The sequence below is a fragment of the Adiantum capillus-veneris genome, chromosome 14 (genome assembly GCF_014529385.1).
Source record: "Adiantum capillus-veneris isolate H3 chromosome 14, ASM1452938v2, whole genome shotgun sequence".
Taxonomy (NCBI): Eukaryota; Viridiplantae; Streptophyta; class Polypodiopsida; order Polypodiales; family Pteridaceae; genus Adiantum; species Adiantum capillus-veneris.
The window spans coordinates 42,070,376-42,083,027 of NC_140944.1; the positions used below are offsets into that span (position 1 = coordinate 42,070,376).

Sequence of the window (12,652 nt, forward strand, 5' to 3'; positions counted from 1 at the left end):
CCCCCTCTCGCCCCTACCCAACCCCTCCCCCCTCGCCCCTACCCTCCCCCTCACCTCCCCTCGCCCCTACCCACTCCCCCTCCCCCTCGCCCCTATCTAGCCCTCCCTCCCCACCCTCGCCCCTACATACCCTCTCTCGCCCCTACCCACCCCCTCCCTTGCCTCGCCCCTAACTAGCCCCCCTCGCCCCTAACTAGCCCCCCTCGCCCCTGGTCAGGCTGGCATCCAGGTCAGGAATGCTTGCTGGGAGCTCTACTGCCTCGAGCATGGCATCCATCCAGATGGATAGATGCCCAGTAACAAGACTGTTGGTGGCGGTGATGATGCCTTTAACACCTTCTTCAGTGAGACGAGACGGGAGCGGGAAAGCATGTTCCTCGAGCTGTGTTTGTTGATTTAGAGCCTACTGTGATTGATGAACCAACCTGCATACTTACCCCAGAATTCACTTCATGCTTTCATCATATGCCCTAGTGATTTCGGCAGCTAAGGCCTATCATGAGCAATTGTCCGTTGCAGAGATAACCAACAGCGCATTTGAGCCATTGTCAATGATGGCAAAATGTGATCCTCGTCATGATAAATACATGGCAGGCTGCCTCATGTATAGAGGCCCCTACCCACCCACCCTCGCCCCTACCTACCCCCTCGCCCCTATCTAGCGCCAATTCGGCCCCCCAAACCCAGTGTCTATCCTCTTCTCTCTCTCCTGCAAGGAAATGGAGACCTCCTGTAATAAATAATCAATCGTCTCTCTGGCCTTGTTTCCTTCGTCACGAGAGATGGCCAGAGACACAAAGGGGCAGAGCAATTTTCTGTAATCCTATCACAGCAGCAAGCTTAAGAGCCTTTTTGGCTGTTTCCTTGGGGCTTTCAAGCATTCACCTGGTTGCCATCACAATGCCGTTAATGCTTTTCGTTTTTCCATTAAGATGGAGCTTAACCGCATCGCGTTATTACTCGAGCTTCTGATCATCCCTCTTTTCGACAATTTCATCTGCAAGTGCGGACCAGGTCATTTTCTTCTCACTATAGTTATGGAGGATAAAGATGCGTTGGATCCAAACCGAGCATATCTCTTTGCAGGCAAAAGGCGTTGCAAGCAGAACAGTGTTTTACTCCACTTTTGAGGCATGTAAGGTCATGGTTGGGCCTAGCACCTGCTTCAAGAAATGTACGGATGCAGCACCTAGTGGTTTTCTTTCACAGTTTTTTCAGTATTCCTCTCACCGAGACGGTGAGCGGTCTTGTGGTGGGCAACCTGTAGCAGGCTACAGTGTCACTGTCACAGGACACAGTCAATACAGTTGGTCTAGGCTGGTTCACACTGGACGGACCCTCTGGACCCTCTGGCCTAGGAGTGACACGTGGCAGGGCAGTTACCGACGGTGGTCTAGTGGACCTCGTGGCTAGGTCACCACATGGCTGACATTTATGAGCCGTTGGTGGCTCTTTATGGTGGTACATATGAGTAGTAGGGGTTGGTCATCGGGATCATCATCTTCACCTCTGGTCCAGCGACGCAGTTGTCTAGAGTGAGTCTTTACACAGAGCACGTCTGCACCATCCCGGCACATCTGAGCCTCGACACCCCCATTGTACCTGAGAGTCCTGGGCTGGAGCTGAGTGTGCTGCCACGCTAGAGTCTGTATCAGTCTTTGAGATAGTCGAGTCATATGTTCTGGTCTGCTGTTGTGTCTTTGCGAGCTTTGTTGACGTCTACTGTTTCCGTTCTGTTCAGTCTGTTTGAGGGAGATTCAGTCTGTTTGAGTGAGATTGTCACGCACATTGCACTGAGGACCACCCACTGTAGAGAGCACGACACGTTATCCGCGCTACAGCACACTGATTGATCGAGCGATTGAGCTAGGGAGATCGAGACGCCCACGGCTGAGGAGGACTACACAACATCGATGGAGGCTACATCAGAGGATTCGGGTCACCTTGGCTCGACATACACGACACTCGGTTAGAGTACTGACCATGGAGGAGATTGATGAGATTTGCTAGCGACCGATGATGGACCTCCTGCGATCCAGATGAGGATTGTATACCCTGCCCACTCTTGTATCAGCCCTTGTATCAGCTCTTGTATCAGCATCAGCCTTGTACCAGCTTTTGTATCAGCAATTATATCAGCCCTCACTTACCACATCCAGCCCCCTACTCATAGCCCCCACTCATACCCCCTACATTCAGTAGTTAGGGTTTTCTATAGTATCCTTTTTCAGTAACTTTTATTTATTTTTGGTACCCAGACACTGTTAGATTACATCATGTTGTAACTTTGTGGTCTCCTAGGTCATTTTGGCCTTTGAATACGTTAATATAGCATTTCATTTCATTTCATTTCTCTCTACCCATCACTAGGAGGAAACATTTTATCATCGGCCATAGCCGACAGGGTCTACCTCATCTACTCACCACCGGTGGGAGATATTATATCAATTCTATGTATCAGTCTTAAGTTATTATCAGTGCTTGGTCTATCATTGAGTGTAGTATCTTGAGTAGAGAGAGTCGCAGGTCCTACATCACACACCCTTGTATACGATAACACAACTAGTGGTCTGCAACAGCTGAGCATGCTGCTGGCTAGTGTTTTGTACTTGGGTCTTTTGCACTATATCTAGTCTAGGTCGAGCAATGTGTGTCAACAGCTGAGCATGCTGCTGGCTAGTGTTTTGTACTTGGGTCCTTTGCACTATATCTAGTCTAGGTCGAGCAATGTGTGTCTGTGGTGTCATGTCTATTTCTATTTACCAGTTCCATTGCTTTAGTTTCACACTGTCATTGTTTGAGTACGGTTTATCTTATGTGAGTAGTACTTAGGGTAGCACACTAGTGAGCATTCATGAGTGTCTCAGCATACTGCTCCTGAGGCTACCCACTTCATGAACTAGGGCATCAGTATAGATTTCTCTGCTACATAGGGCGATGGATTGTCTTGTTGTTTTGGTAGTTGGATTAGAGGGCTCCTCCATATGGCATAGACCCTCTGAATGTGCTATTAGGAGACCCTCTAAATAAACAGCTCGAGCTTATAGGGCTGTTTAAGAAATGAGGGGCCCTTCAACAAACTTTTCTTACAACAATATTGGGGAGGGGGCGTTCAAACATCCCCTATATAAGAGAGACGCTTTCCCAACATTGGACTGGGAACTTGTTTTGGCAGGCATATGGGCACAAAAGGAAGATCTCAAATGGTGTTCTACGTTTAGGATGCACCTTTTCTTGAATGCTGATCTATTGGATGGATAAAGGTTGGATGATATTTGGGAAGGCCAAAAAGGCTATCATGAGGAGACAACACTACGAGAGAGAGACGGAACAGGGACATAGAAGAGAAAAAGAAGTTTTAATGTCGTAGGAACAATTTCAAAAGACCTCAAATATCTATCGGACAAGTATAGAGAGACAACAGTAATACCCAAAAATGCAGGATGGGGAAGAATGGAGTATCGCATAGGTCATGAATACTAGAAGACTGAATAGAGCTTGAGGATGCATAGAAAACTAAAGAGCTCAGTGGTGTGAACTAAGTAGTAGCAAAGCAGTAAGCTATAGCACAATAATAAGTGGCAGCATGCAACCCAGGTGAAATTCAACAAGCTTGAGGACCATAACAGATGCAGAAGAGCTAGGAGAGAGACAAAGAAAAGAAGACGCAGACGATTGAGGCAGTCAAAAAAGCCTCAGCTTAGCTTTGTATATAGGTTCAGGCATTCCACAGCTGGAATTCCACCTTGTTCATACGTTCCCCTCTTTTTCAGCGACAATATCTCTACTATCTCCTACATGGTCTGGTGGCATTCACCTTGTTCATACTCCCCTAGATAGTGATAGAGAGGAGATTCCTCTTGCTGTACTGATGGCATAGTACGAGGAGAAGTTTTCATCACCTGTATCTGATCAGATTGTATGTGTTATGTGTTGCGTGATTTGAGAGGTTGAAAAAAATAGTTAGTCTTGTATTCAGTTGGATGTATATAATTTTAATCAGATTACCCTCTCAGATATTATTGACATTATGTATATCTTGGGGACCATGCCCTTAAGATTTTTAAATAACATAAGATTTTTTTGTATTTAAAAAGAAAACCACTTATTCTTTAGAGGTGATGGGGTCAATACAAAAGGGTTTTAACACGAGGTGGGGAAATAGCTAAGCAAGCCAATGTACAAGATACCAGAGGGAACTGCATTGTGGGACGGTGGCTATATAGAATATAAGAGACAGGAAGGAGGTGTTTTGTTTGAGGCCTGAGCCTTGATTCTCGTTGCCAGAGGAAGGCCAATTCCATGCCCAAGATTGAAAAGGATAATACAATGAACATCTTGGGCTAATAAGCAATTGGTCGAAAACAAAAAGAGAACAGGCAGCGTGTTATATGGGAGGATTTGGAATCTTTTGATAACATAGAAATTACGCCTGATTGGAGAGCGCACCATAGGATGTACATGAGAGAGGAGCATGGGACAGAGGCCATATTGGAGAGAGTTTTTTTGAATGCTCCACTATGACAATAATCTTCAATTGCTGCTGCTTCACTGTACCAGCAAGGACTGGTGACTAGTATACATGGGGGTTGTTGACGCTCAGCTGTCCTTGGTACACATGTAGTGGAAATTGTGTACTAGACTTTGAACCATACTCTCTCTTAGCGCTGGACACACTGCTGGATATGTATAATGTATTAGACAGAGATTGATAGATATCTAACACCTGATGTACTAGATAATATTCAATCCCTAGAAGCCGGCCGTTTGGTCCCTGACTCTCCGCTAAGGTTCAAACCTCTTTCCAATTTACCCCGTTTCCAACAAAATACATTTCCAAACTACTGGACTCCTAACCGTGAAAGCCTATCGACTTTGGAGAGTCTGTAGCTGGCTAACCATCAGCATTTCCATGTCAGCAGTACCACATGGCACCCCCACGCTAGCACTCGTTAACACTACATTGAAGGCTCCACAGTAACAGTTTGCAAGAGAAGACCGACCCGGAGAGATGACACCGGTTACGTGTAGCAAGATCTCGCTGCTGTCCACACCAAAAATGGCTGGAGAAAGCACTGCTTTGCAGTAAAAAAAAGCGCATGGAATTCAAAGGCAGTTTTCATGCAGGTATACTCTGCAACAAAAATGATGTTGCAGAGCGGAAGAACAAGCACACAGCAGAAGTTGCTAGAAATGCCGAATCATCAACAGATGCTGTTGTCGTATACATGTTATGATAAAGTCCAAACTGAATATAAACGTTGGCGACATTTGATGGTCAATAGTTTCTGCTGCTCTTTCTTGCTATGCAGCAATGGAATGAAGCATTACCAAGGAGGGGAGTCCATTGGGCGCTTTCATGTCTGACTGTGGTGAGGGGCAAGAGGAGTCACTATGAGGAATTTGTCAATTTCAGAGAAAACCCATGCAGTACAGTTAGTCTGATCTAATGGCTTGTCAATTTACTAAATTACTAATGCTCTTCCATTTTGTGAATAAATATTATGAATTTCTGTCTACACCACATTATGTGTGTTGAAGTGTAATATTTTAGGCCTTTCATTTACACGTGTGTGGTATTCCTTGTAGGAGAAGTGAACATCACACAGACTGTCCTCATACCAACGGACGGCACTGTACCTCATCCATATGTTACACTTCCGCATCCTGTCATTCTCTTGCTTAAAGACAAATATGGGAATCTAGTGCCAGGGCAAAAGATGTTGCTAACTGCAAAATTTTATCTGCATGTAACTAAGCCACCAACTTATAGCTCATTTCAAGAAGTGACAACAGGAAACTATTCAGTTGTCTATCAAGCATATGAGATTCAGCCTGTCCTTCTTTCGATATTTTACAGAGATAAACTGCTACCTGGTTTTCCCCTCGAGTTGTACATACACTCATGTGAGTAGATTATTTTACAGTACAGACGAAGTTTTGTTGCTACTGCATTGTCAACTAACTCTATGACAGTTTTCAGATGGTTACTTCCCCCATCCCATGAATGATGTTATCTGGACTTGGGAGGACACAGCTATAAGTATAGATGTTTTATTGAATGATTATTTTGGTCTAAAACCAGGCATCCTTACAAATATTATTAAGGTATTCCGCTTTTTTCCACAGTTTCTTCTGCATGAAACTCTTACCAACTTCAACCCTTGTGTGAACTTGCAACCAGCAGGATTATTTTGAGGTAAAGTGCTTGCTCAGTTTGGCAGCAAGTATAAGAGACCCTCTTGCTATTTAAGCTGATTCCCCTTCTTTATCAAGATGGCTCCTTGCATGATTTTTTTTTGTTGTAAATCTTAGGGATTAATCTACAAGTGGGAAACTCAAGGTGAGGAAAACCCTCAGAAAGGATCATATACAAAAGAAAGAACACAGAAGTGTTCGGCTGTGAAAGAGGGCTAAAAGAATTCATAGGAAAGCTGATGTATCTCTGGGGTGATATCACCAACTTCCAAGGCAAAGTGTAAAGATTGCCTAAGAGAAAGCTTGAAAAACTGAAAAGGACCTGCATCAAAGCGATGGAACATACAACCATTTTGTCGACACCACAGGGTCCAATAAACCCAAAATCTGACCCACATAAAGAAGATCGCAAATCGCTGTAAGGAAGGCTGCAGAAGGCCAAAAGCCCAAAACCGTTTGTGGAAGACCATGGAGGAGAAACAGAGCCACATACAAAGCTGATATGCGGTGAATAAAAACTCTAGTAATGCAGCGATTTGAGAGCAGGTGACTAACTGTCTCTTCCGAAGTCAAACAGCGGACACAACGAGAAGAGCATATATGACGTGCACTGAGAAAAGTGCCCACTAGGAGAACTCCAAGCAAGCATCGCCAGAGAAACAATCGCTCCTTCAAAGGCAAGTGGCTCTTCCAAAGGGCAGAGAGTGGCTTCTTCCACCAGGTATCAGACTTGTGCATTGACCATAAGGCACTATAGTGATCAGGAAGCCAAGGCTGCGGTAGAAGAAGAGCATTAACGTGTTTGGCAGAAATGGCCTCAAAAGGCGTGTCTCCGAAATTCCAATTAAACATGCGGGTACCGTCAGTCATAGGTAGAATGGGTAAAAAGTCAACGAGCATGTGCTAACTCTCTCCAAAGCTGCCGATAATGCATACCCAATCCAAATAAGCGAGCGGCAAGGGGAAACTGAAAAGTGTAGCCCGCCTCATCAACCACATCACCAACTACGCAAAGGCCACGCCAAGAGAAAGTATGCTTGGCGAGGTAAATGGTCAACCAAAGTAAGAGAAAAGGACCGACTCTAATGAAGACTCTCCAAACAAAGCGAATTCCCACCCATTGCTGTCGACCATGCCATGATGAACGAATTGTAACATCTTTCCAAGAAAAAATCAAATTGGAAAGTAAAAGGACATCCAAGAATGTCCTTCCATCTTGCCAAACGCGACCTTCCAGAGAGATGGTTGCCAATGACCAAAGGAGGAACTAACAACATATTGACACAAGTAGGCAAGCATAAGAGCCCAAGGTTGAGTTTGTTGCACAAGAGCAGGCAACAGCATGGCTTTTATAGCAAGAACATGCCTATGGAAGTCCAAGATATTGAGACCATCAAAGCGCTCTGACAATGGTGAGGCAATGCAACAATGGCAAATTGAACTGAATGTAAGCCATCAAGATACTTTGAGCGATAGGCAAGCGAACATGTAATGGCCAGTAATGCAATTTGACATTCAAGCGTTGCATAAACCAATTTACTTATTGAGTGTGAGCGACATTCGATCCAATTGGATATCCCCAATGCTTTGCAATCACATTCAGAGGAACAATCTTTCACAGCAGATTGGATTAAGCGACAGAAGCTTCGATTTGGGGAAATTGACTCTAAGACGAGTCGCAAGCTCATAGCGTCCATAATCACTTGGACATCACCTTGGCGATTGCGAGGCGTAAACAAAGTCATTTGCATAAGTTTGCCCAATGAAGTTCTGACCCAAGGGTAACTGCAAGCCATGAAGACGAGTTGCGGAAGTCAAATGATGGAGATGCATTAACAAGAGGTGAGTGGCAATAGCATACAACAATGCACTAAGGGGGCAACCCTGCCTAACTGAACAACCAAGAGGCCAAGGTTCCGTGAGTTCATCTTCAAGAATCCCCGAACATGTACTGCGACCATACAAGAAATAAATGATATTAGCTAACTTAGGACCGAACCCAAGACACCCGCATCGTAGCAGCAATGTAGTCCCACTGCACAGTGTCAAAAGCCTTTTCAATATCAACTTGCATAACAAGTCCATCCTGCTAACGGGCATGCGTCTGCCATTTAGCAATATTCAGCTTATCATTTTGATGAATACACACATAAGCGTCACATAATTCCGCCATTTCAAAGTTAGACAGAGGCTGCAAATCAGCCAATTCTTGCAGGCGTTGACAGATCTGTTTCGCATCAACGACATCCCCCCGAGTGCATTGCATATAATACGTGCCATAGTCATGAACAACACTTTGTACCCTCATGAAAAAGCGATACCAGGCAGCATCCATATCAAGATGCATGTGAGCAAGCACTGGAGGAATAATGTCAGCAATCATGTCTCAAAAACCTCATGAGTAAGATAGGCATTGTTAACATGCAGCAAGTGTTTCCTAGGAAGAGGCCGATCACAAAAAGACCGCTCAAAGTACAAAGTCAACAAAACAAGGTAATGATCTGCTGATAGCTACAAGGTGTAATCTATCCTCACATCACATATAAAATCTTCATAATTTTTGCCCACTAAGCAAATACTAGAGATCCAACCGTTCTCATAAGAAGAATGAGCAGCATGCTGAAAGATAAATCCAGAAGCATTTGAGTAGAGTCAAAGATATGATTCCATTTTTGCCTTTCCGCAAGTAACATATGCGAATTGCCCTTGGTACTATCATTCGTAGCAGGGGTATTATTAAAATCACCATAGAGAAGTGCATTGCAGGTCCAAAGGTGAGAAGAGATATCTCGCCAGAAGCAGCCATTTGCCCAAAGAATGTACATGCATATATGCCTCCAAATTCAATACCTGACCATTCACCAAGCATTGCACAACCATCCACCGGCCATGCGAATCGTTATGCAATAAAATAGACTGAAGCTCATGACGAATCAGCATCAATAAACCCGAGAAATTTCGCAAGCCAGTATACACAATCCATGGCCAGCAAAATAAGAACAATGACCAGCAAACTCATGTTGATTATGCTCTTGCAAAACAACTATGTCTGCCCTACATGCATGTACATAGTGCCAGGTCAGTCGCCATTTATCAAGGTTACATAACCCCCACACATTATATGAGATGCATTTAATGTGACTATGCATTGGGAATCATATGTACATGAGGCAACAAACATAGGAATCAAGTAAAGGTGCCCATGGATACATCTGTGTCCTCAGGACTTACATGTGGAGTGGAAGTCTCACCAAGAAGCACATCTTTGTAAGAATGCATCGCTTTTTCCCATGCGTCAATCAATGTGTGGTTGTCATTGCAAGGGAGTTGCTTAAATGATGCATTCTTATTAGCATTAACAGGGGGAACATAATTATGAGAAGAGCGGGGTGCAAATCGTTGTTGACTTTTTAGGAACCACCCACGAATTAGCATCAGTAGGCTCAACATTTTTGCCTTTCTCAACAAACCCATTTCCAAGATCAATAGACTGCAGTGTTTTGCCTTTTCCTTTTTCCACATTTGAAACCACCTTAGCAGTTGTGGCTCCATTCTGCTTAACTTCACCGGTAGGTTTACCTACAGGAGTAGAGGAAGACGAAGTAACTGCCGAAAGAGGGGGTTGCAAGTCTGGCTCCGGACATTCAGATTGCATATGACCAAATTTACCACATCGAAATCAGGAATTTGCGAATTTACCCATTTAAGTTTAAATGGACGCTTGCCTACCCATGGGTCTCTCGAATCCACTGTAATTCCTTCAGGGGTTTGTTTGTCAGTGTCCCACAGAATACACAACCTATTGGTGTTCGCATCCGATTTCGGAGGGCAAATCACCTTACCAAGCTGCGCAGCCAGCAACGGCAAGAAATGTCTCCACATGCGAGGGAAATCAACAATTTCCACCCACATTCGGGCATTTGTGGCAAATAAGACTTTGATAACCTTTAGTGAGTACCCACGGTAAAACATGCATCATCTGTGTATTAAAGAAGAGAGGAGACATCTCAAGCGAAATATTTCTAGCTTCCATATCTGCTAGCAAGATTTCATAAAAGCCACGCGCACCGAAGTAAACGCCACGGACATCTTGACGTTTATGGAGAAAATCAACCCATTGTCCGACATCTTGTGCAGTAGGCATTTTCCCCGAGAAAAATAGGATGATTGCATTCAGAGCATACTACGCTACTAGGTCGATGAGGTCCTGAGCGGGAATGCGCACAAAAGAGTAGGCGCCTGACCATTCCATGCTTGCTGAGCCTCCTCAAAGTCCTCATACAAGCAAGCTTTGATCTCCGAAGCGGCCTCCGAAGCAGGTTCCATTGCTTTACGATGCTTAAACACACACTGAGTGTCGGACATCAATCAACAAAAACCTCGCCCCCTAAACAGGTTCCATTGCGTTACGATGCTTAAACACACAGTGGGTGTCGAACATCAATCAACAAAAACCTCGCCCGAAAAAAGCAGACGTCTAGAACAAACTGCGAACAATTGAAGCTCTGTACATGGATTAGATAAGATTGCACTCGAAACCACAATAATCTTACCCGAACCTACCACTGCCTTTTCCACATTTCTGTACATGACACATTGCAAATGGTCTGAAAGCCTCTGTACAAGTTGAGACAGAAGACGTCACCACTAGCTAATTGAAATTCACCTGGCTGTTGCAGGGGAACTGAGACGAAGCTGACCCTTGGAAGAGAAATCTGCTATAACACACACACACACACACACATACTTTTTTTTTGTAAATCGATTTGAGTAATTTACCAGTGGGAAACCTCAAAGCGAGGAAAACCCACCAAAAAGATCATGTACAAGGGAAGGAACACAAAAGTGTTCGGCTGTATAGAAAGGCTAAAAGCATTCATAGGAAAGCTGATGTATCTCTGGGGTGATATCACAAACTTCCAAGGCAAATCGCAAAGATTGCCTGAGAGAGCTTGAAAAACAGGAAGGGATTTGCATGAAAATGCAATGGAACATATAGCCATTACACTATCGCCATAGGGTCCAATAAGCCCAAAATCTGACCCACATGAAGAAGACCGTGAAGCGCGCAATGCCAGCGAGAAAATGCCAAACGCCAAGAACCGTTTATGAAAGATAGTCGTGGAAAAACGGAGCCGCATGCACACCGATACGCGTCGAAGGAAATCTCGAGTAATGCAGCAATCCCCCAACAAGTGACAAACATCCTCCTCCACAGTCGAGCAACGGACACAAGATGAAGGGCGAATATGGCGTGCTCTAAGAAAAGTTCCCACCGGAAGTACACCAAGAAAACAACTCCAATGAAACAACTGCTCCTTCAAAGGTAAATGGCTTTCCACAAAGCAGATAGAAGTTTTCTCCACCAGATGTCAGATTTATGCATGTGCCAAAGAGCATTACAATGATCAGCAAGCAAGGCTCAGGGAGAAGAAGAGCATAAACTCGATCAATAGAAATATCTTGAAAGGGCGTTTCTTGGAATTCCAGTCGGACATGCGATCTCCATTGAGCAAAGGCGAAACGGTTAAAAAATCAACCAGCATTTGCTGCAGTTGTCTCCAGAACTGACGGTAATGCATGCCCAATCCAAATCGGTGAGCAGCGAAGGGAAACTCCAAAGTGAATCCGGCTGCATCCACCACATCCTCAACTACCCGAATGCCACGGCAAGAGTGAAAGTGTCACAAACTGGTGACGTGGCTGCACACACACACACACACACACACACACACACACACCGTTTCAGCATGGACAGCCCCCGGGAAAAATCTTTGGCAAATGCTGACGTGGCGCTGCAATACGACAGACCTGTGAAAAGTGGCGGAAAATGCGGAACGTACAAGCTGATGACATGGCAAGCAGCGTATGAAAATTTTAGTTACCCGGAACGCGGAACGGGAACGGCGACGGGATCCCCGCGGAACGGGGGAACGGCTAGGGGTTCGGAATGGGAACGGCGCGGAATGGGAGGTATAAAAAACACCCAAATAGTGCATTTTTTAGCTCCTTGTGTTTAAATACAAGGAGTATTAGAGTGCTTTGACTCTAATACTCACAAAAAACTCGTTTTGAAGACCATTCAATCTTGCTATGACTAGATGATGTGAGAGAGAGAGAGAGAGAGAGAGAGAGAGGGAGAGACTCGAGAGAGTGAGAGGGAGAGGGAGAGATTTGAGAGAGTGGGAGGGAGAGGAAGAGAGCTTGAAGGCTTAAAGCCTTGAGCCTTGAGAGGGAGAGATCTTGAGAGTGTGAGAGGGAGAGAGCTTGAGCCTTGAGGATTAGCTTGTGGAGAGAAAGGGGGAGGGGGGTGCATTTTATGAGTCCTTGAGACCTTGCACACTTCAAAAAGAAGCCCAAACATTTACTTCAATTTTTTCAATTTTTGCCAAATTTGTTTGTAGCCGTTGGCCGTTCCAGGGGCATTCCGGAACGTTCTGGGGGCGTTCAGAAC

At 44.8% G+C, this 12,652-nt stretch overlaps 1 protein-coding gene across 5 annotated transcripts in view; it reads left to right on the forward strand.

Moving 5' to 3' along the window:
* LOC147442268 (protein GAMETE EXPRESSED 2-like) overlaps positions 1–12,652 on the forward strand; it is a 195,210-nt gene that overhangs the window by 38,322 nt on the left and 144,236 nt on the right. For all 5 annotated transcript variants that reach the window (XM_086528502.1, XM_086528497.1, XM_086528499.1 and 2 more), the window contains 2 exons: positions 5,590–5,907; positions 5,984–6,108. In XM_086528502.1, the coding sequence (XP_086384628.1) occupies positions 5,590–5,907; positions 5,984–6,108 (443 nt within the window). The remainder of the gene's footprint in view (positions 1–5,589; positions 5,908–5,983; positions 6,109–12,652) is intronic.